Below are 24,979 nucleotides of genomic sequence, written 5' to 3'. Positions count from 1 at the left end.
TCTTCAGATTAGTGCTACATCACTTGGTTCACGTGCTACAACGACGATGTGTATAAATATAGGATTATGTCCTGACAAAGACAAATGTGTTTTTGGGGTCTTTAAAAAAGAACGAAAAAACACCCGTCCATCACTGTTTTTCCTTCATGTAAAGTGCATCCACATAATGAGCATGGCATGAAAAAAAAAGAAAAGAAAAGAAAAAGAAATCATCCTGATTTGTCACAAACGATGGAGTCCTGTTGTGTTTTTGGATGAAAGTCCCACTGTGAGTTCACTCAACTGCTCTTGGTCGAGTCGTGTTGTTTACTGAGCAGGGCCTCCAGGAGGCGGAGCTTCGCTTTGAGGTTCTTGTACTGGCAGTACTCCTCCGCCATCGGTCCACGGTCCTCCTTCTGACAGGCCCTGTTAAAAATACATGGAGGGGAAAAAAAATGTAAATAACGCATTGAAACTCTTTTTTTTGTAGTTGAAAGAAATCGACGACTTGCAGCAGCAACAGCAGCAGCAGCAGCAGCAGCAGCAGCAGCAGCAGCAGCTTCCATAACTGGTTGATAGTCCCTATGTTGCCTTACTCAGACAGCTTTGTACAGTGTGTATTGTAATCAAAAACCTGACTGGACTAACATGTACAGTACAAAGAACATCTTCTCTCTCTCTTCAGCTCTTTCCTGAGCTCTCTGTGCTGTATTAGCGTATAACGTGAGCGTGCATTGCTCTGTCGTAAAAACATTACGACAGAATATCTTTGGTGGGTGTTGAAATTGTTTTTTTTTTCTTCTTCTTCTTCTTTTTCACAAGGCGTTGTTGAAAACCAAATGTTCCAAGTTTAATAAAAGACAAAACGAAATAAAATGCAGAAGCAAAAGAAGCCTTGGATGTTGACGAGTATGATTCTTACGTGTGTGACTTTTTACCTGCCAGTCTGCAAATAGAAGTGGTCCTCGAAGTCTCTGAGCGCTTGATGAAGCCGTCGCTTTTCTACTCGAGTCATCCTGAGGTGATCCAGTAATTCTGGTCTGTATGAAGAAAGCATCAAACCAGTCTAGTGTGTAACATTTATTTGAAATTACATTAAATATACATGACCCAAAAGTTTGACACTTCGACATACTAAAGTATGACGTTTTTGTCAAATTTAAGACCAACTTTTTTTTTTGCAAAAATTTGTCACATTTTGGACAACATAGTAGTGTATGATGTTTTTGTCAAATATTGGACAACATAGTATAGTATGATGTTTTTGTCAAATTTTGGAACAAATATTTTTTTCAAAAAAATGGTTTGATTTTGGACAAAATAGTGTAGTATGACATTGAGGTCAACTTCATAGTATAGTATGACGTTTTGGTCACATTTTGGAAAAATTATTATTATTTTTTTAATTTTCAGATTTTGGACGACATAGTATAGTATGAAGTTTTTGTCAAATTTTGGACCAACATTTTTTTTTCAAAAAAATGGTCAGATTTTGGACGAAATTGTGTAGTATTACATTGAGGTCGACGACATAGTATAGTATGACGTTTTGGTCACATTTTGGACAAATTATTATTATTTTTTTAATTTTCAGATTTTGGACGACATAGTATAGTATGACGTTTTTGTCAAATTTTGGACCAACATTTTTTTTTCATAAAAAAATGGTCAGATTTTGGACGAAATTGTGTAGTATTACATTGAGCTCGACGACATAGTATAGTATGACGTTTTGGTCACATTTTGGGCTAAAAAAATGTTTTTTTTTCAATTTTCTGATTTTGGACGACATAGTATAGTATGACGTTTTGGTCAAATTTTGGACCAACTATTTTTTCCCAAAAAATGGTCAGATTTTGGACGAAATTGTGAGGTCGACGACATAGTATAGTATGACGTTTTGGTCACATTTTGGGCTAAAAAAATGTTTTTTTTTCAATTTTTTGATTTTGGACGACATAGTATAGTATGAAGTTTTTGTCAAATTTTGGACCAACATTTTTTTTTCAAAAAAATGGTCAGATTTTGGACGAAATTGTGTAGTATTACATTGAGGTCGACGACATAGTATAGTATGACGTTTTGGTCACATTTTGGACAAATTATTATTATTTTTTTAATTTTCAGATTTTGGACGACATAGTATAGTACGAAGTTTTTGTCAAATTTTGGACCAACATTTTTTTTTCAAAAAAATGGTCAGATTTTGGACGAAATTGTGTAGTATTACATTGAGGTCGACGACATAGTATAGTATGACGTTTTGGTCAAATTTTGGACAAATTATTATTATTTTTTTAATTTTCAGATTTTGGACAACATAGTATAGTATGACGTTTTTGTCAAATTTTGGACCAACATGCTTTTTTTCAAAAAAATTGTCAGATTTTGAAAAGAATAGTGTTATATTACATTGAGGTCGACGACATAGTATAGTATGACGTTTTGGTCACATTTTGGACAAATTATTATTATTTTTTTAATTTTCAGATTTTGGACGACATAGTATAGTATGACGTTTTTGTCAAATTTTGGACCAACATTTTTTTTTCATAAAAAAATGGTCAGATTTTGGACGAAATTGTGTAGTATTACATTGAGGTCGACGACATAGTATAGTATGACGTTTTGGTCACATTTTGGGCTAAAAAAATTGTTTTTTTTCAATTTTCTGATTTTGGACGACATAGTATAGTATGACGTTTTGGTCAAATTTTGGACCAACATTTTTTTTTCAAAAAAATGGTCAGATTTTGGACGAAATTGTGTAGTATGACATTGAGGTCGACGACATAGTATAGTATGACGTTTTGGTCACATTTTGGACAAATTATTATTATTTTTTTAATTTTCAGATTTTGGACAACATAGTATAGTATGACGTTTTTGTCAAATTTTGGACCAACATGTTTTTTTTCAAAAAAATTGTCAGATTTTGGACAGAATAGTGTTATATTACATTGAGGTCGATGACATAGTATAGTATGACGTTTTGGTCACATTTTGGGCTAAAAACTTTTTTTTTTTTCCAATTTTCCCATTTTGGACGACATAGTATAGTATGACGTTTTGGTCAAATTTTGGAGCAAAAGGTTTTTCTCAAAAAAATGGTCAGATTTTGGACGAAATAGTGTTATATTTCATTGAGGTCGATGACATAGTATAGTATGACGTTTTGGTCACATTTTGGGCTAAAAAAAATTTTTTTTTCCAATTTTCCCATTTTGGACGACATAGTATAGTATGACGTTTTGGTCAAATTTTGGAGCAAAATGTTTTTCTCAAAAAAATGGTCAGATTTTGGACAAAATAGTGTAGTATTACATTGAGGTCGACGACATAGTATAGTATGACGTTTTGGTCACATTTTGGGCTAAAAAAATTTTTTTTTTTCAATTTTCTGATTTTGGACGACATAGTATAGTATGAAGTTTTTGTCAAATTTTGGACCAACATTTTTTTTTCAAAAAAATGGTCAGATTTTGGACGAAATTGTGTAGTATGACATTGAGGTCGACGGCATAGTATAGTATGACGTTTTGGTCACATTTTGGACAAATTATTATTATTTTTTTAATTTTTAGATTTTGGACAACATAGTATAGTATGACGTTTTTGTCAAATTTTGGACCAACATGTTTTTTCCCAAAAAATTGTCAGATTTTGGACGAAATTGTGTAGTATTACATTGAGGTTGACGACATAGTATAGTATGACGTTTTGGTCACATTTTGAGCTAAAAAAATGTTTTTTTTTCAATTTTCTGATTTTGGACGACATAGTATAGTATGAAGTTTTTGTCAAATTTTGGACCAACATTTTTTTTTCAAAAAAATGGTCAGATTTTGGACGAAATTGTGTAGTATGACATTGAGGTTGACGACATAGTATAGTATGACGTTTTGGTCACATTTTGGACAAATTATTATTATTTTTTTAATTTTCAGATTTTGGACAACATAGTATAGTATGACGTTTTTGTCAAATTTTGGACCAACATGTTTTTTTTCAAAAAAATTGTCAGATTTTGGACAGAATAGTGTTATATTACATTGAGGTCGACGACATAGTATAGTATGACGTTTTTGTCAAATTTTGGACCAACATTTTTTTTTCATAAAAAAATGGTCAGATTTTGGACGAAATTGTGTAGTATTACATTGAGGTCGACGACATAGTATAGTATGACGTTTTGGTCACATTTTGGGCTAAAAAAATGTTTTTTTTTCAATTTTCTGATTTTGGACGACATAGTATAGTATGACGTTTTGGTCAAATTTTGGACCAACATTTTTTTTCCCAAAAAATGGTCAGATTTTGGACGAAATTGTGAGGTCGACAACATAGTATAGTATGACGTTTTGGTCACATTTTGGGCTAAAAAAATGTTTTTTTTTCAATTTTCTGATTTTGGACGACATAGTATAGTATGACGTTTTGGTCAAATTTTGGACCAACATTTTTTTTTCAAAAAAATGGTCAGATTTTGGACGAAATTGTGTAGTATGACATTGAGGTCGACGACATAGTATAGTATGACGTTTTGGTCACATTTTGGACAAATTATTATTATTTTTTTAATTTTCAGATTTTGGACGACATAGTATAGTATGACGTTTTTGTCAAATTTTGGACCAACATTTTTTTTTCATAAAAAAATGGTCAGATTTTGGACGAAATTGTGTAGTATTACATTGAGGTCGACGACATAGTATAGTATGACGTTTTGGTCACATTTTGGGCTAAAAAAATGTTTTTTTTTCAATTTTCTGATTTTGGACGACATAGTATAGTATGACGTTTTGGTCAAATTTTGGACCAACATTTTTTTTCCCAAAAAATGGTCAGATTTTGGACGAAATTGTGAGGTCGACAACATAGTATAGTATGACGTTTTGGTCACATTTTGGGCTAAAAAAATGTTTTTTTTTCAATTTTCTGATTTTGGACGACATAGTATAGTATGACGTTTTGGTCAAATTTTGGACCAACATTTTTTTTTCAAAAAAATGGTCAGATTTTGGACGAAATTGTGTAGTATGACATTGAGGTCGACGACATAGTATAGTATGACGTTTTGGTCACATTTTGGACAAATTATTATTATTTTTTTAATTTTCAGATTTTGGACAACATAGTATAGTATGACGTTTTTGTCAAATTTTGGACCAACATGTTTTTTTTCAAAAAAATTGTCAGATTTTGGACAGAATAGTGTTATATTACATTGAGGTCGATGACATAGTATAGTATGACGTTTTGGTCACATTTTGGGCTAAAAACTTTTTTTTTTTTCCAATTTTCCCATTTTGGACGACATAGTATAGTATGACGTTTTGGTCAAATTTTGGAGCAAAAGGTTTTTCTCAAAAAAATGGTCAGATTTTGGACGAAATAGTGTTATATTACATTGAGGTCGATGACATAGTATAGTATGACGTTTTGGTCACATTTTGGGCTAAAAAAAATTTTTTTTTCCAATTTTCCCATTTTGGACGACATAGTATAGTATGACGTTTTGGTCAAATTTTGGAGCAAAATGTTTTTCTCAAAAAAATTGTCAGATTTTGGACAAAATAGTGTAGTATTACATTGAGGTCGACGACATAGTATAGTATGACGTTTTGGTCACATTTTGGGCTAAAAAAAATGTTTTTTTTCAATTTTCTGATTTTTGACGACATAGTATAGTATGAAGTTTTTGTCAAATTTTGGACCAACATTTTTTTTTCAAAAAAATGGTCAGATTTTGGACGAAATTGTATAGTATGACATTGAGGTCGACGGCATAGTATAGTATGACGTTTTGGTCACATTTTGGACAAATTATTATTATTTTTTTAATTTTTAGATTTTGGACAACATAGTATAGTATGACGTTTTTGTCAAATTTTGGACCAACATGTTTTTTCCCAAAAAATTGTCAGATTTTGGACGAAATTGTGTAGTATTACATTGAGGTTGACGACATAGTATAGTATGACGTTTTGGTCACATTTTGAGCTAAAAAAATGTTTTTTTTTCAATTTTCTGATTTTGGACGACATAGTATAGTATGAAGTTTTTGTCAAATTTTGGACCAACATTTTTTTTTCAAAAAAATGGTCAGATTTTGGACGAAATTGTGTAGTATGACATTGAGGTCGACGACATAGTATAGTATGACGTTTTGGTCACATTTTGGACAAATTATTATTATTTTTTTAATTTTCAGATTTTGGACAACATAGTATAGTATGACGTTTTTGTCAAATTTTGGACCAACATGTTTTTTTTCAAAAAAATGTCAGATTTTGGACAGAATAGTGTTATATTACATTGAGGTCGATGACATAGTATAGTATGACGTTTTGGTCACATTTTGGACAAATTATTATTATTTTTTTAATTTTCTGATTTTGGATGACATAGTATAGTATGAAGTTTTTGTCAAATTTTGGACCAACATTTTTTTTTTCAAAAAAATGGTCAGATTTTGGACGAAATAGTGTAGTTTGACATTGAGGTTGACGACATAGTATAGTATGATGTTTTATTTTTCAAAAAAATTGTCAGATTTTGGACGAAATAGTGTAGTATTACATTGAGGTCGACGACATAGTATAGTATGAAGTTTTGGTCACATTTTGGACAAATTATTATTATTTTTTAATTTTCAGATTTTGGACGACATTGTAAAGTATGACGTTTTTGTCAAATTTTGGACCACATTTTTTTTTTCAAAAAAATTGTCAGATTTTGGAAGAAGTAGTGTAGTATTACATTGAGGTCAACGACATAGTATAGTATGACGTTTTGGTCACATTTTGGACTAAAACATTTTTTTTTCAATTTTTCCGATTTCGGACGCCATAGTATAGTATGACGTTTTTGGTGAAATTTTGGACCAAATCTTTTTTAGAAAAAATTGTCCGATTTTGGACAAAATAGCGTCGAATGACATTCAGGTCACATTTTGGGCAAAAAAATTTTTTTTTTTTTAATTTTCCGATTTTGGAGAACATGGTATAGTATGCTGTTTTGTCAAATTTTTTGACCAAATTTTTTTTTTCAATTTTTTATTTTTATTTTGGACAACATAGTATAGTATGACGTTTTTGTCAAATTTTGAATGACAAAAAAGTCGGTCAGATTTACTGGCTGTAAATATAATGTTGAATTGCTATGACAGCGACAGGAACACGAAACAAGACTCTACCTGGAAGCTTCATGTAACGTTTCCATGGCAACAATCTGCGGCTGGAAGCCCTTCACCTCCTCCAGCGGCGACACCAGCGGCGTGTCAGACGTTTCCATGGAGGGCGAGTGTGGCGACTCTTCCGAGGACACACACTGGGGAGATTTGAGCCAGAGAGGCTGAAGCCTGGGACTCCGTCCTTCATCAGAGCCGTCCTCTTCCTCCTGTGACAACACCAACACGAGGGGAACACTTTACACATTTGTGTAATGTAATGTCAAAGTAATAGCTTGGTAAAAACTATGGTGATACTGTGGCAGTAACACATCGCTTTCAAAGTAATATCTCGGTAACAGCTTGGTTATCACAAATACTTTAGGCTACAATCAGGTTAAGAAGTTAACATGAAAACATTTGAGAATTAAAAGTGGTTGTTTTTCTGTTGTCGTATTATAGTTTTAATCCAGAACAACAATTCTTTATTCCATACCCTTGTGGTATTCTGTTTAATCTTTTGCTGCGCTGTAATCATTTTTAAGAAAATTATTGTTTTATGCTGCATTTTAGTCTTAAGACGTTTTGTTTTCTTATTTTGACTTGCCAATTACATAAAAAATACATTGCGTTATCACTGTTACAACTCTATTAACACACATACAGTGCTTAACACATTCATTAGACGACTGACCAATGTAAGGTCTGTACACCACAGCTGGATTTAATCAACAGAATTATTAATTATCAAAATCATCTTCTATGTTTCTGTAATGGTTCATACACCAGTTTGTCGAAGCTCTTTAACTGAAATGATATTTTTAATACTAAAGTATAATTATTATTGTTATCCATTCATTTTCAAATTTACAGTTTTACAAAAACAGTGAAAAATAGCAAAGCACATTATTGTAATTTCTTGATTAAGACGTCAAATTATAGTTATTCACTTGCATTCCTGAACAGAATTTTTTTTTTTTCAGTGGTTGAATGTTTATGCTTTATGATTAATTTCTGACTTTGTAGAGACGAAGCCCAGTGGACCCACTCAAATATGGCTATAAAAACGTGAATTTTTTGAGTTCTAATGTTTACATAGGTGTAAGTTTCATATGTGGCCAGTAGATGGCAGTAGAGTGCATGTCTTCCCCCACTGACTGTGGCCTCAGGATTACAGAACTAAACTAAAACCAAATCTGTGTGGTGGTTTAAAACCTTCTGTCTCCATCCATAAGATGTTCAAACTTCAGTCTTGGACTGTGACTCACGATGGTCGTGATGACGGTCGAGGCTGCAGAGAAGAGCAGAAGCTGCTTGAGGAGACGATATCGGTCGTAGAGCGGCTTCATCAGCGTTCGCTCCAGCTTTGTGCTCTGCAGACACGGTTGACTTTGTTATTGACGGTAACATACAAACACAGCAGATGTCAGGACAGAGAGAGAGAGAGAGAGAGAGAGAGAGAGAGAGAGAGAAAGTCAAAGTCTTTTCTCACCGGTCGTCCGTGCAGACTCTCAAAGTAGAGCAAACACTTCTGCATGTTTGTTTTCTCCAGCATCATCTGGAAATGTGTCATCTCCTGCACATGTGGTGGACACACGGGGGGGAAACGGTTATTTATGTAAAAAAAAAAAGCAAAAAACAAAAACAGAAATCACATGATCAGCGTTATTTTCATGTGAACCTTGATGCTTTCAGGCAGGCCGAGCTCTCGCCGCCTCTCCTTCAGTCTGTTGGTGATGATGTTGACCGTTTCCTCCACGTCTGGCTTGGTGTTGCTGTTGGTGTCGTTGAGCTGCTGCAGCTCACTTCCTGTCAGCGTCGCCTCCCTCTGGTCGACGTTGGTCCTCCTCGTTTTGGTCGATGGTTTAAAACCTCCGTGTCCTCTCAGACCTGCGTCTTCTGACTGTCTCAGTTTGAGCTCTGACGTGGGGATGAGATACAGGGGGATGAGATACAGGGGGATGAGGACAATCAGTCCTTTAGTGCTCATTAAACATCTAATTCTGGTCATGTTTCTACGGAGCCCCCGAAGTGACATGAGGAAAAAAGAAAAATGAAGAATTTTTTTTTTTTAAATCTCGAGTTTCAAAGTCAAGATCTCGAGTTTCCAAAAAAAACGTGAAAAAAAAAAAAAAGTTTTCATAAATTTTTGTAAACTCTAGATCTCGACTTTGAAAGTCGAGAACTCGAGTTAATAAAAAAAAAAAAAATTGAAAAAAAAAATGTTTTCCATAATTTTTTGGAAACTCAAGATCTCGACTTTCAAAAAAAAAAAGATAACATTTAAATTTAATTTTTTTTGGAAACTCGAGATTTCAATTTTCTTTCGTCATTTTTTTTTTTTTTTCTTATGTCATTTCGGTGAATCTGTATTTTTTTTTTATTAAATGCTTAATCTCTATTAAAAATATAAAATCCCCAAACCTACAACCAGTATTCCAACCTCCTAAACCTCTGATTTTATTTAAAAAAGACAAACATTAATACACATACTGAATTAACTGAATTTTAAATTCTTCCCTGCACCATTAAGGCCTACAAACCTTGATTTAAACAAATTATTCCTGTTTAAATAGTTCAAAGCTCCAGCTTGATAGGATAACACCTGTTGCTGCATTATTATTGACATGTCATGTATTTATAATATGTCACAGCTTAGTTTTGATATTTGTGATTTATTATAATAAGAATAAGAATATGTCTGAAATTACATTAGTGTCTGACTGTGTGTGTGTGTGTGTCTATTGTTGTGTAACTGACCTTTAAGCTGCTTGCGACTCTTGACAAGCTCCTTCATTAGCCTGGCCACCTCTGGGTTGGCAGTTTTATCATTATGGGCTGGCTGAAAAACCAAAGAACAACAAATTCTTCTTGTGAGCAGATCAGGAGCTTTTATTTTTTTCCTCCCTGCATTATTAACCTGCACCTTTCTTTACTTGGTTCACTGTTGTGGCTTTAATTGTTTTGTCAAAAAGCAGCTCCTGGAATCAACGTGGAAAAAACTCCATGTTTTACTCCAGTGGACCAGCAGGGGGAGCAATTCACTCAAGCATGTAATGTATGTACAGTATAGATGTAGCTCTACAGTCAGGCATACTCAGAAATAACATGAAAATGTTATTTATTTTGTGAGATTAGCAACATCTTTTTATCCTCTATGTGGTGTTAGGGTCTGTTATGATAATGCTATTTATTCAGCCTCAGAATCATTGGCTTTAATATAATAACAAAGAACTGCACAGCTTAAAAGAATAAAATCATCCCTGATCTATTTATATCGTTATAAGTGAGCAACGAAAACAAACACGGAAATGTTTGGACTTCAAATTAGAGATGAAACAATTACTCGATTAACTGAGTAATAAACTAAATTAACTATTCTGATAATTGATCAATTTATTTGAAGCTTTTTTTCATGATTAAAACAAGATTTCTGGTTGTTTTAGCTTCTTAAATGTGAATATTGTCCGGTTTCTTTGCTCCATATAACAAGAATTCATTAAAAATGAACCATTTTGGTTTGTGGACAAAACAAGACATTCAAGAACAATCGTCTTTTCCAAATTTAACAAACACTGATCAACAGTTTTTTAACGTTTTCTGACATTTTATGAACCAGATTAATCGATTATGCAAATAATCGTTAGTTGCAGCTCTCCATAAGATGTACACGAAGACTCAACACAAATATGAATATTCACAAATGTGGTCCAACAGAAGTAACAGGGTTCAAGTATTTTTTACATAAATTGTTATTAGTGTTCATATGAACGCCACACAGGGGTTAAATAACGTGCCACTTTAAATATAAATATGGGTTCCTCACCTTGTAGTGCTTCTCCTGTTCAAAACACTCCTCAAAATGCCTGATCCTGTTCCTCAGGCTGTGGATGTGTCTGCTGAGGACTGTGATGGACACAGAGCCCTCGCCTGGCTCAGTGTGGACACTGCAGCGAGCCCTGGACACACAACAGGGCACATCAGGAAATAAATTATTACATATATATATATATATATATATATTCCCAAACATGACACAGCAGATTCAGAAATCCTCCACCATGCTTCAGCACTGTGATCACTCTCGTCTTACACTCGTATGTGCTGCGAACGCGGAGGAGACGGCGCCGCGTCGGGGTCTAAGCTGTAGCGCAGGCCGTGGCCGAGGTTGTGGCAGCGTGGCGACGGGATCGGGCAGTCGGTCGTGGTAAAAGAGGACGGCAGTGGGCTGGTGGTGATGCTGGAAAGGGTGTCGTCTGCGGAGGAATCCTTGGAAAGACTGGCAGTGGAGAGGACCGGACTGGACTCTGAAGAGTGAGGGGACGACGTCTCTACTGTAGCAGAGAGGAAGAGAGAAATAATAATATTTGAGGTGAATATTGACTTTTTAAAAAATGTTTATTCCGCAACAACAAAAAGGAGAGGATGAGGAAAGAAAACACAGTCTTGTGCTTTATGTATTGTTTGGTTTTCTGGATAATGTTTTGAATATTTGATGATGTATATTGCGCTCATTTAACAATTTAGATAAACGTGAGCATCTGCAACACTGGAACTGTTATTTATTCTTAACATCTTACATGTTTCAAATGTCAAATACAGTAAATCATGTAACATAAGGAAGGAGAGATACAGGAGCTGTTTTCTCATCAGGCTGCAGATACAGTACAGTGGAGTTTATATCATTTCTATGCTTAAAATAAACTGTGTTCATCCAGAGACTAAGGCTGGAAATAAAGAAAAGCAAAACTAATACTCATTATTGCCTTAATATCAAATATTATGTACCAATAAATCATGTAAACTAACTTTAAAAAACAAAAAATCTCTTACCAGGCTGCGATAAATCGATTAAATTATGATCCTGAGCAGGCGGCGACGGTGGGGCGGCGTGCAGGAACGGCTTGGGGCTCAAATACAGACGCTGCTGCTCCTCAGTGGAAGGAGGGCGTCGCAGAGCGGGCAGGACGTCCTGTCCTACTTGGTCCTGGTCCACTGCCGCTGACTGGGCTCCCAGGTCGGTCTCCAGGGCTTGGAGCTTGAGGGACGGACTCTGGAAACAGAAGCAGAACATGGCTTCAGGGTCTGCAGACACAGGTCACAATGACGCTGCCCGGAGAATCTGGAGGAGTCGTCGTCGTCGCATGGAAAGATCGAGCTTATTTGGTCACGGAGTTGCAGTCATCGTGTGTGGAGGTTTGAATACGAAGAACTGACTGATCCAGAAATCCAGAATATCTCTTATCTGCTGCTGCTCCAGCGCAACTACAGAGTCAAGTCGTCCCCGGACGCAGCTGCACGTAAAATCCTGCTGACTCGTGAGCGAGCGAGCGAGTGAGTCAGACTCCTAATGTGCATCAGCATCCAGCGTGGGATCCCCGATCAGCATCGTATTGACAAGACGAGACTCACCCGGTGTTTGTGGGCGTGTGCGTGTGTGAGTTCCCTACGTGCACATAGATTTCCTCCTAGCCGCTGAACACAGCCTCCACATGGATTATTCATCGCTCACGTAGGATGGGGGGTGGGGGTGGGGGTGGGCGGTCGGCAGGAACATCCGCCCCATGTCGGTGCATGTGGCGTGTGGCGCGTGCGGTGCCTGTGCGTGTGTGTGTACAAGGGGAAAGGACTGGGCTGTGCTCTATATACTGTATGACGAGGCGTTTCCATGGCAACGCTGTTAAAAACCCAGCCAAGGAAGCTGCAGGGAGTCACGTCGCCGCTCGCCTCGCAGGTTTTATGTGCACAGCAGTGACTTAATGGTTAAGACTTAAGCGAAAAACGTCCTGCGCTCAGTGATGACATATTGTGGTTGTTTTTGTTGATTTAGGCCGTGACATACTTTACACCATGGTCAGTGTCATCATCAACAACAACAACAACAGCAGCAGCAGCAGATAAGGGCTCGGCTTCTCCCTCCTCGGCTGTTCATTCATAAAAAAATACTGCTTTGTGCGTCACACAGAGGAGGTGGAGGAGGAGGAGGAGGAGGAGGAAGGACTGAGAATATTATTAGACAGCCATGCTCACACCTCCCGGCACACACACACACACACAAACAAAGGTGTGCATATAAATGCACAGGTGTGCACACAAACATACATGCACATGTTTTCAGTGCTCCTGTTGTCATAGATACCCTCAGTCGAAAACAACAAAAAAAAAGGTGCTAATTTGTGCATCTACAAAAGAGTGTAATGAAGGAGAACTTACGTCAGAGCTGTTTCTCCTGCCTCTGCAATCACTGTGTCTGTCAGGAAAACCTCCTCCTCCTCCTCCTCTTCCTCCTCCTCTTCCTCTTCTCCCCTTCTACCAACACACAATAAACCCACTGATGAAGCCTCATTCTCCCCCAAAATAAAACACTTAAAAACACACATAAAATGAAGGTGATTAAAAGAGATGTGTCGTTTATTTACCTTATTTAGTTTCTTTATCAAAAGTCACCACTAACTTAGTTCTTTACTGTACATTTTAACTATCGGTATCGGTCAGCATCTGTATCGGTCCGATACTGATCAAAATGGCTTACACAGATAAAGGTGTAAAATCTAATTACTATGTACAGACTGTAAAAATGTAAATAAATATCCGCAAAAACATTTTTAGCTGAGTCATGTTTGGGCTGTTTATGTCTTCTTTCTGTGTGAAGAATTATGTCTGTGAAATGACTCGGCAACAAATGTGTCGTTAACAGCTTCTTCGTTCATAAATGGTCATCATAAAATGACTTTATCGGACTAATATCCAGTTTGTGATATCGGTGTTGTTATCATACACTAATGTAGTTTACATTTTAACTAGAAATGGGAATTGGTATCGGTCAGTATCGGTCCGATATTGATCAAAATGACTGGGTATCGGATATCGGACAGATAAAAATTAAAAAATCTGAAAGAATATAAAAAATCCTCTATCACATGATTCATTATGTACAGACTGTAAAAATGTAAATAAATATCAGCTAAAACATTTTTAGCTGAGTCATGTTTGGGCTGCAAAAAATTTGTGTGTTTACGGCTTCATCGTTCATGAATTGTAAATAAAATGACTTTCTCGGACTAATATCCAGTTTGTGATATCGGTATCATACACTTATGTAGTTTATAATTTAAATGAGAACTGGTATCGGTCAGTATAGGTCCGATACTGATCAAAATGACTGGGTATCGTATATCGGACAGATAAAATTTTCAAATCTGATAAAATATAAAAAATCCTCTCTATTGCATGATTCACTATGTACAGAGTGTAAAAATGTAAATGAAAAATCAGCAAAAGCATTTTTAGCTGAGTCATGTTTTGTTTCAACAATTACATCTTTGAAATGACTCAGGAAAAATGTGTCGTTAACAGCTTCATCGTTCATAAAAGTTAAATAAAATGACTTTATCCGACTAATATTGAGTTTGTGATATCGTACATTAAAAAAAAGTGGTATCGTCCCATCCCTAATTTTAGCATTAGCTTAGATAACAGTATAGTCTTTGTTGTGTGAGCCTCATCATTAAAGAGGTCTGTTGTGTTTACCTTCCGATCAGAGTCTTTTGCGTTGTTCTCTACGCGGCACAGAAGACTGAAAAATGGAGAAAAAACACAGAAAATAAGGTCAAACCACATGAAGTGAAATATTTTGACGTCCAGGTGAATCCAAAAGAAGAGGATATAAGAGATTTAATATAAGCCTCTGTATATATGTGCTAACACAGTTATGGGGGGAAAAAAGCAGCCCGAGTGCGCTGCGTTCTAAGGGTTCAAGACCAGACGGTCATGTGACTTTTTTCTTCTTCATGTCTGAGCTAAAAATGAGGAGCTGAGCGAGAAACTGCTCTCATAATAAGATTATGAAATTCAGCATTTTAGTCAAGATTCAGTCGCTGTGCATACATATACGCAAGAAATCGAGGTATAATTTCTCTAGATAAATAGATAAACAAGTATTAAAATTAAGTATTGTGTATTAACCGTAATTTTTGCATGTATATATTTATTTCATTTTATCTTACTACTATTTTCATTTTAACTATTTACATTTACATTTTTTTTTTTTTTTTTTTTTACTAATGTTTACAATTGTAACTGTTGCACATAATTTTCCCTCAGGATAAATAAAGCTTCTCGAATCTTGAATCTTATTGGTTGATCTTTGTTTACAAACGTTTTTGTTTTTAATTATCCATCATATTTTGAGTGTTTATTGGTGCAAATTGAACAGATGACCCATTAGCAAGTTTGTACGATTGCTTTAAAATACTAAAAATGTTTGGGTTTCGTGGCCTTAAACGTGTCCTTGTTCTTGTTTCTGACGCTGACCTTTGTTTACCTTTGAATGTGTTCTCTATTATTATGAGTATAGTCATTATTTTAGTATCTGGTGTAGTTTAAGACGGTGTGAAAGTCTGCTGTTGATGTTATTTTTTAACAAATCCAGCTTTTCCTCTCACCTCACTTTGTGCTCACTGTGTTTTGGGGTTTTCCTCTGTGATCCGTTCCTGTCGCAGCAGTGTTCTGACCCAGATGTCTGATTCGAGGCCTGAAAAACAATTTAATCCCACGATAAACAAAACTCCAGACACACCTCCTCTCGCGTCCTGAGAGAGCTTTCACAATGTATTTTTAAAGCATACGTTGGAGGCGGCAGCAGCGGCAAACATATTTTTTCCAGGTCTAAAAATAAAGGTGAGACACCACAGAGGGAGCTGTTGCTGGAGGTGTGAGTGTGAGGAATAAGGTTAATGAGCTCATGCAAAGAAAAAGGGCGACAAACTGTTGGTTTTTCTTTTGAAACTCTGCCAGAATGGTGACATAAACAATGTGGAGGAGGTGAGAAACAAGTGGAACTGCTTGTCCTTTGAAAGATATTTGAAAGATATAAGATATCTACAGTAAAAACTGCTTGAATCTTGACATGAAGACGTTCAAGTTTGAGAATCTACGGAAAGTTGTTTTTCCTTTTCATTTTGTTTAATTAAATTAAACATTTCCTTAAATTTTCTCAAAATGTCCAAAGTCATTTTTAATAAGTGAAGAGTTTCTACCTCATTTGCCTCGTTTGACTTCCCCTCAGTCTTTGTAAAGGATCTGTTGAGGAAAAATTACTTGTTTAAAAACAGTTTGTCATGGTCATGTGAAAAACTATGTGGAAAATTAGAATCTTAAAATCACAATATCACAATATTCCATCACAATAACACAATAACGATTATTCATGATTTCACAGAATTTCAAAGTAAAAGTGTTTGTAACGATATGGAACGATACACAAAAGAAGAATAACACATTAAATGTGTAAATTTAATTTTTGATTTAAATTTGCATCATAAATTTAAATCAAAAATTAAATAATAACATATGGACAACTGTAATAGACACACTAAACACGCTAATCTATATATATATATACACACATATATACATAATATTGATGGAATATTATAGGGAAAGTTTGAATATATATAGAGAAAGTCTGAATATACAGTATATAGAGAAAGTTTGAATATATTTAGAGAAAGTTTGAATATATATAAATAAAGTCTGAATATTTATAGAGAATTTTTCAATATATATAAAGAAAGTCTGAATATATAAAGGAAGTCTGAATATACAGTATATAAAGAAAGTTTGAATATATATATAGAAAGTTTGAATATATATAAAGCAAGTCTGAATATATAGAACATTTGAATATATATAAAGAAAATCTGAATATTTATAGAGAAAGTCTGAATATATAGAGAGAAAGTTAGACTATATATAAAGAAAGTCTGAATATATATAGACAAAGTTTGAATATATATAAAGAAAGTCTATATAGAGAAAGTTTGAATAAATAGGGAAAGTTTGAATATATATAAAGAAAGTCTGAATATAAAGAAAGTCTGAATATTTATAGAGAAAGTCTGAATATATAGAGAGAAAGTTTGACTATATATAAAGAAAGTCTGAATGTATATAGAGAAAGTTTGAATATATATAAAGAAAGTCTGACTATATATAAAGAAAGTCTGAATATATATAGAGAAAGTCTGAATATATATAGAGAAAGTTTTAATATATATAAAGAAAGTCTGACTATATAGATAGAAAGTCTGAATATAGAAAGTTTGAATATATAAAGAAAGTCTGAACATATATAGAGAAAGTTTGAATATATTGAGAGAAACTTTGAATATATAGACTGTACTCATGATTCATATAACCTTAGGTATTATCATTATTATAAAAATATTGCTCACTGTTCATGAAAATATCTAACAATCATCATTTGTCTTATATTCTGTCTTGATATTAAGGTTGCGGGCCGCATGTGGGCCGGGGGCCACGTGTTTGAGACCTCTGGTTTAAGGGTAAATAAACTGTATAATCTGCGTGTGTCACTCACTCTTTTGCGTTACACGGCGACTCTTTCTGCGACGGTGGACTCTGACGCAGACGCTGCTCTGACCCGGGGTCAGCGAGGCACGAGGTCACGCGGCTCGTCTTCATGTTTTCACCGTTCTCTGGCAGAGCCTGCAGGTCTGAGATCAGCCTGTGAATGTCAGCGCTGACGTCAGGCGTGGTTTCACAACTCTGAGTCAGCGTGTCAGCGCTGAGAAGAAGAGGCAGAGGAGAGGAGGTTTAGTCATGGTTTATTTCTAAATCTACGAAAAAAACAAGTTTAAAAACACTGAAACTATTGAAAAAAAAAAAAAAAAAAACTTTGGAAACTTGCCAAAGTTGCCAAAAATGAGAAAAGAAAAACAGACAACACAGTTATTATCAACCTCTGTGTTATTTATTCATTTGTGCACATTATGAACACTTATATCTCACGTTTGAACGCTTTCGCACATTCACGCAAATGATTCGAACGTATTATTTATATAAGTTGCTGTTTGTAGAAAGGGTTTGAAGGAATCCTTCAGATTTTTCTGCTTCTTAAATGTGAATATTTTCTTTGCTCCAAAAGACGAAAGAAACCATGAAATCTGGATAATGTTGAGGTTTAGGGATCAACATTTTTCAACATTTTCTTACATTTAATGGAGCAAACTAATACTCAATTAACAGAGAAAATAATCAACTTATTAATCACTTACGAAAATGTGTAGCTGTAAAAACACCACAAACTATGGAAACAATAATATTATTAGATAGTCACATTATGCATTAAGCATTATTTTTTCACCACTGATGGTGACGTTTCTGTTGTACACCCAGTGTTGTTGTTACTGACAACAACAACAACAACAGTCGTGCAAAGCTGCTGCCACAGACGGACCCGCAAATGCACACGTTTCACGCCACCTGTCGCGCTGAAAACGCGTCTGACGACTCCACTTTAAACCGACTCTTGCGAGTAGCGTAATAACAGCTCGGTCAGTCTGACATCTGCTCGCCAAGCTGCTGCTGCTGCTGCTGCTGCTGCTGCCTTTTTCAATATCGCCGTGACTGTGTCACATCTCATTAAACCTCGACGACATCATCCGCAAAGAACGTCTTCACTGACTTCAGTTCCACTGAGGAACAGATGTTGTTTCACCACCGCACGTGCGTCGGCTTAAAAAACGTGAGTCAAAAGTGAAGTCCACACAAACTCTGATGGAGCTCACCATGGAAACCACAGACAAACGCATACTGTCAGCAATTAATATGACCCTTTATGTCAGGGTTTCTCACTCCTAGTCCTGGGGAGCCACTCTCCTCCTCCATGTTTTAGATGTTTCCCTGCTCAAAGACACCTGATTGAAATGGTCAGTAAGCTCGGCTGAAGCCTGATAACGACCCATTTATTTGATTCAGTTCAGGTGTGTTGGAGCAGGAAAACACCTTAAACATGGAGGAGGAGCGTGGCTCCCCAGGACCAGGAGTGAGAAACCCTGCTTTATGTGGTCCATGCCGTGTTTGGTGTCAGTATCCGACATACCTGCTGAGTTGAGCTCGTCTCCATATCGTTTCAAAATCTCCGGTGAGTGAGTGAGAGTGAGTGGTTTCTGCCTCGGACCTCTCCGCGCTGCCGGGTCGGACCTGTGGAGCAAAGATGAAATTTAACCATAAGAGGAGACATGAGACAGAAGATAAATAGAAGATAAATGGTTTATGGAAGAAGCAATTCCAAAGTGAGGGAAAGGAAACTGCTGCTAATATAGAAGCCAGTACTTTACTTTGTAAAAGTTTAAAGGTGCCATATGTAAGAATGTGGCCAAAAACGGTTACTACATTCAAATTCAAAATACTGAGGTCTTTTTCGTTTCGTTTTCTGACGTAACTGGCAACCCGTGGTTGCTCGGCAGCTGAGACTCTACTGACTGCCATGATTGGTAGACGGCGGTAGGTGGCGCCACATGTCAAAACATGATTTCAAAACATAAACATGATTTGCAGTCTGCAAAATATTTTTTTTTAATGCAAATATTTTGTCTGTACTGATGTTGTTGGTGAGTTCAGTTTGTTATATGAACATTATTCCTGAGTCTCTGTGACAAATTAGGAGGATTTTATGGCCAGTTGCTTTAGATTTATTACGTAATGCACCTTTAATTAAAAATATAAATATTGCTTCACCTCAAAGTGTGACAGAGCAGAGAGAGTAGGGGGAGGTGGTGAGGAGGACGAGGAGGACGAGGAGGTCGCCGCGTTCTCGGCGGTGAGTGGAAGCAGAACCTGGTGATGCTGCAGCAGACGCAGCAACAGCGCGTTACACACACTCTGCTCCTCTATCATCCTGGGTCCAACTGGAACACTGAAGAACAACAACAACAACAACAGAGTCACGGTCAGTTAAACAGGACAGACACAAACTGTGACGCTGGGAAACAGTGCCATCTGGTGGACAGATATAAGCATTGTCAGGCATTTTGGTATGCATCTGCTTCAGCTCTGCAGACTTCATCACGTATCTGTACTTTACTTTGTTGACCTCCACCAGGAGATATAATGTTTTCGCCGGAGTTTGTTTGTTTGTTTGTCTGTTAGCAACATAACTCGAAAAGTCGCAGACGAATTTGGATGAAATTTTCAGGAAATGTCCGCAATGGGACCAGGAACGGGTGATTACATTTTGGGCGTGATCCGTAGACGCTATCACTATTTTTATCGCTATTTTGTATCTTGGCGGAGGTCGTCGCTCTCTGAGTGCTTCTAGTTATTTATATTTCCAGGAACTTTTACTTTTACTACACGGCATTTCCTCTAACTATCTTTAGTGACTCGTTACTACCAAATTAAATCAGAAGAAGAAGAGTTGGTATTATGGTCTGTATTTCAAATATTTTCTAGTCTTTATGAGCTGCTTTAAACTAGAGTTTTCACCCATTCACTATCGGGTTAAGCTTCTTTGCTCAAGGACTCATATAGTAGATACTATACTTTTACTTCTAAAACTTAAGCACATTTTATAGCAGAAAATGACCTTTGATACTTAAGTACAGTAAATGTTATATACTTTAAGACTTTTACTAAAGTAATATGATAAATATAAAACTTCTACCAAAGTCATTTTCTGGTAACATACTTTTTAGCCTTTAAGGTACTTTATACAAGACTACCTGTTGTAGAAAAACACATTATTATCTGTGTTCAGTTGGATATATTTTTATGCAGCACATCATTTCCATGTTCTAATTTCAGCAGAAAACACGTCGTCCTCTAAATCCCAAACCAACCTCAACCATTTCCGAGTCTCCCATAACCAGACTCTTTCTTTGTCTGACTATAATCATCATCATCATCATCATTTCCCCCACACACACATGTCTCAGAATTCTGCAGCATGACTAACAACACCAGTATCCTTTTTAGAGGGAAAACATGTTTACTAGGATCCTTGAGTATAAGTCGTAATATGAGTTTTTTAACGTCTGAGAGAGATTATTTGAAATATGTTTACAGTGACGCCATCGTTCTGTAAACAGGAGGCCTCTGATGGCCTCTGTGTGTGTGTGTGTGTGTGTGTCTTTCTGCAGCGGCTGCAGTCTCCTCTCCGCTTATCAGCCATAATCCACACCCATTTCCTTCAGGGGACAAACCCAACTGCTCCATGACTCGACTGTGAGGCCACGGCACATTCTGAGCCGTGGACAAAGCGTGTTTTTGTGCACACACGACATAAGCCTGTGCATGATCACATCGGCCACTTCAAAAACACAAGAGAACACACTGTTCGTGTCACGACTCTGCACTCAAGGTCAAATATAACCCCCCCCCATCCCCACCGCTGAGTCGCCTGTACTGATGGGATTAAAAGGGGACTTCTGTCTGTCTTTGCAGAGGATTTAAATTTAAAACCAGACGTTGAAACAAAAGCGTCTTACTGGAACAGACAGGGCCCAAAGATGGTGGCCAGGTTCTCCACAGGCATGTGGTTGTCGTGGCTGTGAGCGGCGACTCTGCACAGGAACTGAACGAGGTAAGACAGAACGACGAGGTGGTCGGCGGGGAGGTGGTGAAGACTCTCGCTCAGGGAGCGGTTCAGCTCGGACTCGTCTGCGCATCCTGAAAATACAGACAGGAAAAAACACTGAATTAAAATATATATATATATATAGAGATATAACCAGTACCGGGTTAGGGTTACCCTTTAACCCTTTAATAACAGTTGTTTACAAGAGAACCACTCTTATGGACGTGTTCTCCAGGTTCCACAGTGTGGTGTTCTCATATATTACCTGAAGAGAGGTTGAGGACCAGCTCCAGACGCTGAGCTTCAGGAACCACAGGGACGGGCAGTTCCCGGAGGAAGAGTTTGAGGAGCGACGCCACGGTTTGAACGTCTCCTTCCTGCTGCAGATTCACCCTCTCACCGCGATCCCAGCGCTGCCTCAGCTGCTTGGTCCTCAGCACGGAGCTGCACAGACGGAACAGACCTCTGTGCTGCATCGCTGTGATCGGACGACAACAACAACAAACAACAACAACAACAACCATCCAATTAGTGTTGGAATGTCACAAAGTACAAATACTTTTGTTACTACACTTAAGTACAAAAGTCACTTATCCATACATTACTTTATTTATATTTCTAGCAACTTTTACTTTTACTCCACTACATTTCCTAAATACATTTCCTCAATAAATTGTGTACATTTACTCCACTGCATTTCCTAAATACTACAGTTCCTCAATGAATTGTGTACTTTTACTCCACTACATTTCCTAATTACTACATTTTGTACTTTTACTCCACTACATTTCCTCAATAAAGTGTGTACTTTTACTCCTGCATTTCCTAAATACTACATTTCCTCAATAAATCGTGTACTTTTACTCCACTGCATTTCTTAAATACTACATTTCCTCAATAAATAGTGTACTTTAAGTCCATTACATTTCTTAAATACTACATCTCCTCAATAAATCGTGTACTTTTACTCCACTGGATTTCCTAAATACTACATTTCCTCAATAAATTGTGTACTTTTACTCCACTGCATATCTTAAATACTACATTTCCTCAATAAATTGTGTACTTTTACTCCACTGCATTTCCTTAATACTACATTTCCTCAATAAATTGAGTATTTTTACTCCATTACATTTCCTCAATAGATTGAGTACTTTTACTCCACTACATTTCTTAAATACTACATTTCCTCAATAAATCATGTACTTTTACTCCACTACATTTCTTAAATACTTCATTTGCTCAATAAATTGTGTACTTTTACACCACTACATTTCCTAAATACTACATTTCCTACATAAATTGAGTACTTTTACTCAACTACATTTCATAAATACTACATTCCCTCAGTAAATTGTGTACTTTTACTCCACTATATTTCCTCTAACTCTCTTTGTTACTCGTTACTACCAAATTAAATCAGAAGAAGAAGAGTTGGTATTATGGTCTGTATTTATATAGAGCTTTTCTAGTTCTGATGAGCTGCTCTACACTAAAGTGCAACATGGGGTTCAGTGTCTTGCTCAAGGACACACATATATTCTAGCAGAGCCAGTAATTAAACCCACAACCTTCCAGTTGAAAGACAACTTTCAAATTTCATATCAGGAAATTAATTTTTGACACTGAAGTACAGTAAACATCATATACTTTAAGAGTTTTATTTTAAGTAATATTATTAAAAGTGACTTCAACTTCTACCAGTCATTTTCTGGTTAAAATACTTGTACTTGCGCTCAAGTATACCCTTTAAATACTTTATAGTTTATTCATGTAAAGTGTAAAATCAATAATGCATGAACATGAACGTGTGCCTCTGTTACCATTCTCATCCAGGAAGTCCACCATGTCTCTGAGGACCAGAGGTATGCCACGGACCATCTGTCCTTCCTGTCTCAGGGTTTCCAAGGCAACGGCAAACACACACCTGGCGACCAGTTCAGGCTCCGACGCCAGCGTGGGACAAATGAGCTCGGGGCTGATTTTAGGGCTGGGCCTGAGGATTCTCACTGAAGACGGGTCGTTCTTCTCAGGGAAAGAAAGAGTGAGGCGACGTGCAGCAGATGACCCAAATACACATAAAATCAAATTAGCTTATTATGCTCAGCGGCTCTGAATGAGCAGAATTGTTCAGGGACAAACGGTGACTGTCGTGTCTGCTCTGCTTAATGAAGGTGTTTACTTTTTATGGCTTAAGGATTCCTCACATTAACCTCAGTGTGAGGGTGGAAAACTTTAGCTGCTTTAAAGGAAAATATACAATTAGGACACAATTTCTTTGTAAATGTAACTTTAAAAGAAAGATAAATGAGTGACAGCTTGAAAAAGTTGTATATATATATATATATAAGTTGTATATATATATGTATTGTTGATGAAATATGCACGAAAACACCTCATTGACTAGTGTTTTTTACTGTTTGTTGGTGCAGAAAAGAAGGATTTACTCCACACTGTTTGGTTTTCTATAGTTTTAGGTGGTTGTTTGGACCTAAACTACACATTCAACCTTCATTAATATTTAAAATGTCTAACTTTCACTCGTCAAAATGACTTTTAATGAAGAACAAGCAGTTTGAGAGTACATTTCAAACCCGTTACAGTACTTTAATGTGATTTTTATCAATGTATTGGTACTTTTAAGAGAGTAGTACACTATAATAGTACTATTTCTACCTACAAATAAAGATAAATATGATAAAAATAACTGAATTTGGCTGTTTGTGTTGAGCTCATTCATGTTTAAAGTGTGTGATATGAGAAATAAACACATAAGTGTGTGAATAATAAGCGTAAATAAACACAGAATGGTGTAAATGAGAACGCAGGTAAACTCACACAGAACGCCACAGACGCCCTCGCTCCCATGTTTTCAGCTCAGAGCAACAAGAACTCTTCATTTCTCGTCTTTTCTCCTCCTCGACATGACTCTTCTTCTTCCTCCTCTTCTTCCTCTTCTTTCTTCTTCTTCGTTCTTCTCCACAAATGTGCGACAACGACGACAGGAGACGAACCGTCGCTGCCAGGACACGAACATCACAACTTCAGCCGCGCACTGTGTGCAAATAGCACGGCCATTAAAAATGGAGATAGCGGTCTTTCAGCGTAGTAGCTCTTGGCTCTTTTAGCTATGTCCGCGGACTGTTGTTTACGTTGCTAGTCACGTGACAAACGTGTGTAACCATGGCGACCCGTAGTGGGGTTGCCAGATGCAGGAGAAAAGCCGCTACTGAAGGATGCTCAAGGGTTTGGAAGCTGGGGATGAACATTTTTTTAAAAACCACCGATTAAAGCTGTCATTAAAAACAGAAAAACACTGAAAATAGAACATATTATATTAATTTATGATATGTAAACGAAAATACAGGTGATAGAGGCCCCTAAAAAGACTAATAAATAGGTTAGATCGCTCCATTAATCGATTACTAAATTAATCCTCAACTATTTTG

At 36.5% G+C, this 24,979-nt stretch overlaps 1 protein-coding gene across 1 annotated transcript; it reads right to left on the bottom strand.

The window, feature by feature from the left end:
• Positions 1-28: 28 nt before the first annotated feature.
• Positions 29-24,398, bottom strand: LOC310933858 (protein FAM13A-like; the record flags this gene model as incomplete). Its single annotated transcript, XM_083897429.1, has 19 exons — positions 29-405; positions 918-1,019; positions 7,178-7,380; positions 8,419-8,523; positions 8,643-8,726; positions 8,832-9,070; positions 9,911-9,992; positions 10,977-11,109; positions 11,244-11,484; positions 11,984-12,203; positions 13,364-13,459; positions 14,681-14,726; positions 17,532-17,738; positions 19,056-19,156; positions 19,694-19,871; positions 21,442-21,622; positions 21,796-22,008; positions 23,354-23,555; positions 24,369-24,398. 19 exons carry the CDS (start codon positions 24,396-24,398, stop codon positions 279-281), a joined length of 2,790 nt encoding a protein of 929 aa, XP_083753555.1. The 3' UTR covers positions 29-278.
• Positions 24,399-24,979: the final 581 nt, after the last annotated feature.

This window comes from Microchirus variegatus, assembly GCF_963457635.1.
Source record: "Microchirus variegatus genome assembly, chromosome: 11".
Classification (NCBI taxonomy): Eukaryota; Metazoa; Chordata; class Actinopteri; order Pleuronectiformes; family Soleidae; genus Microchirus; species Microchirus variegatus.
This window is presented reverse-complemented; position numbering and strand designations above follow the sequence as displayed.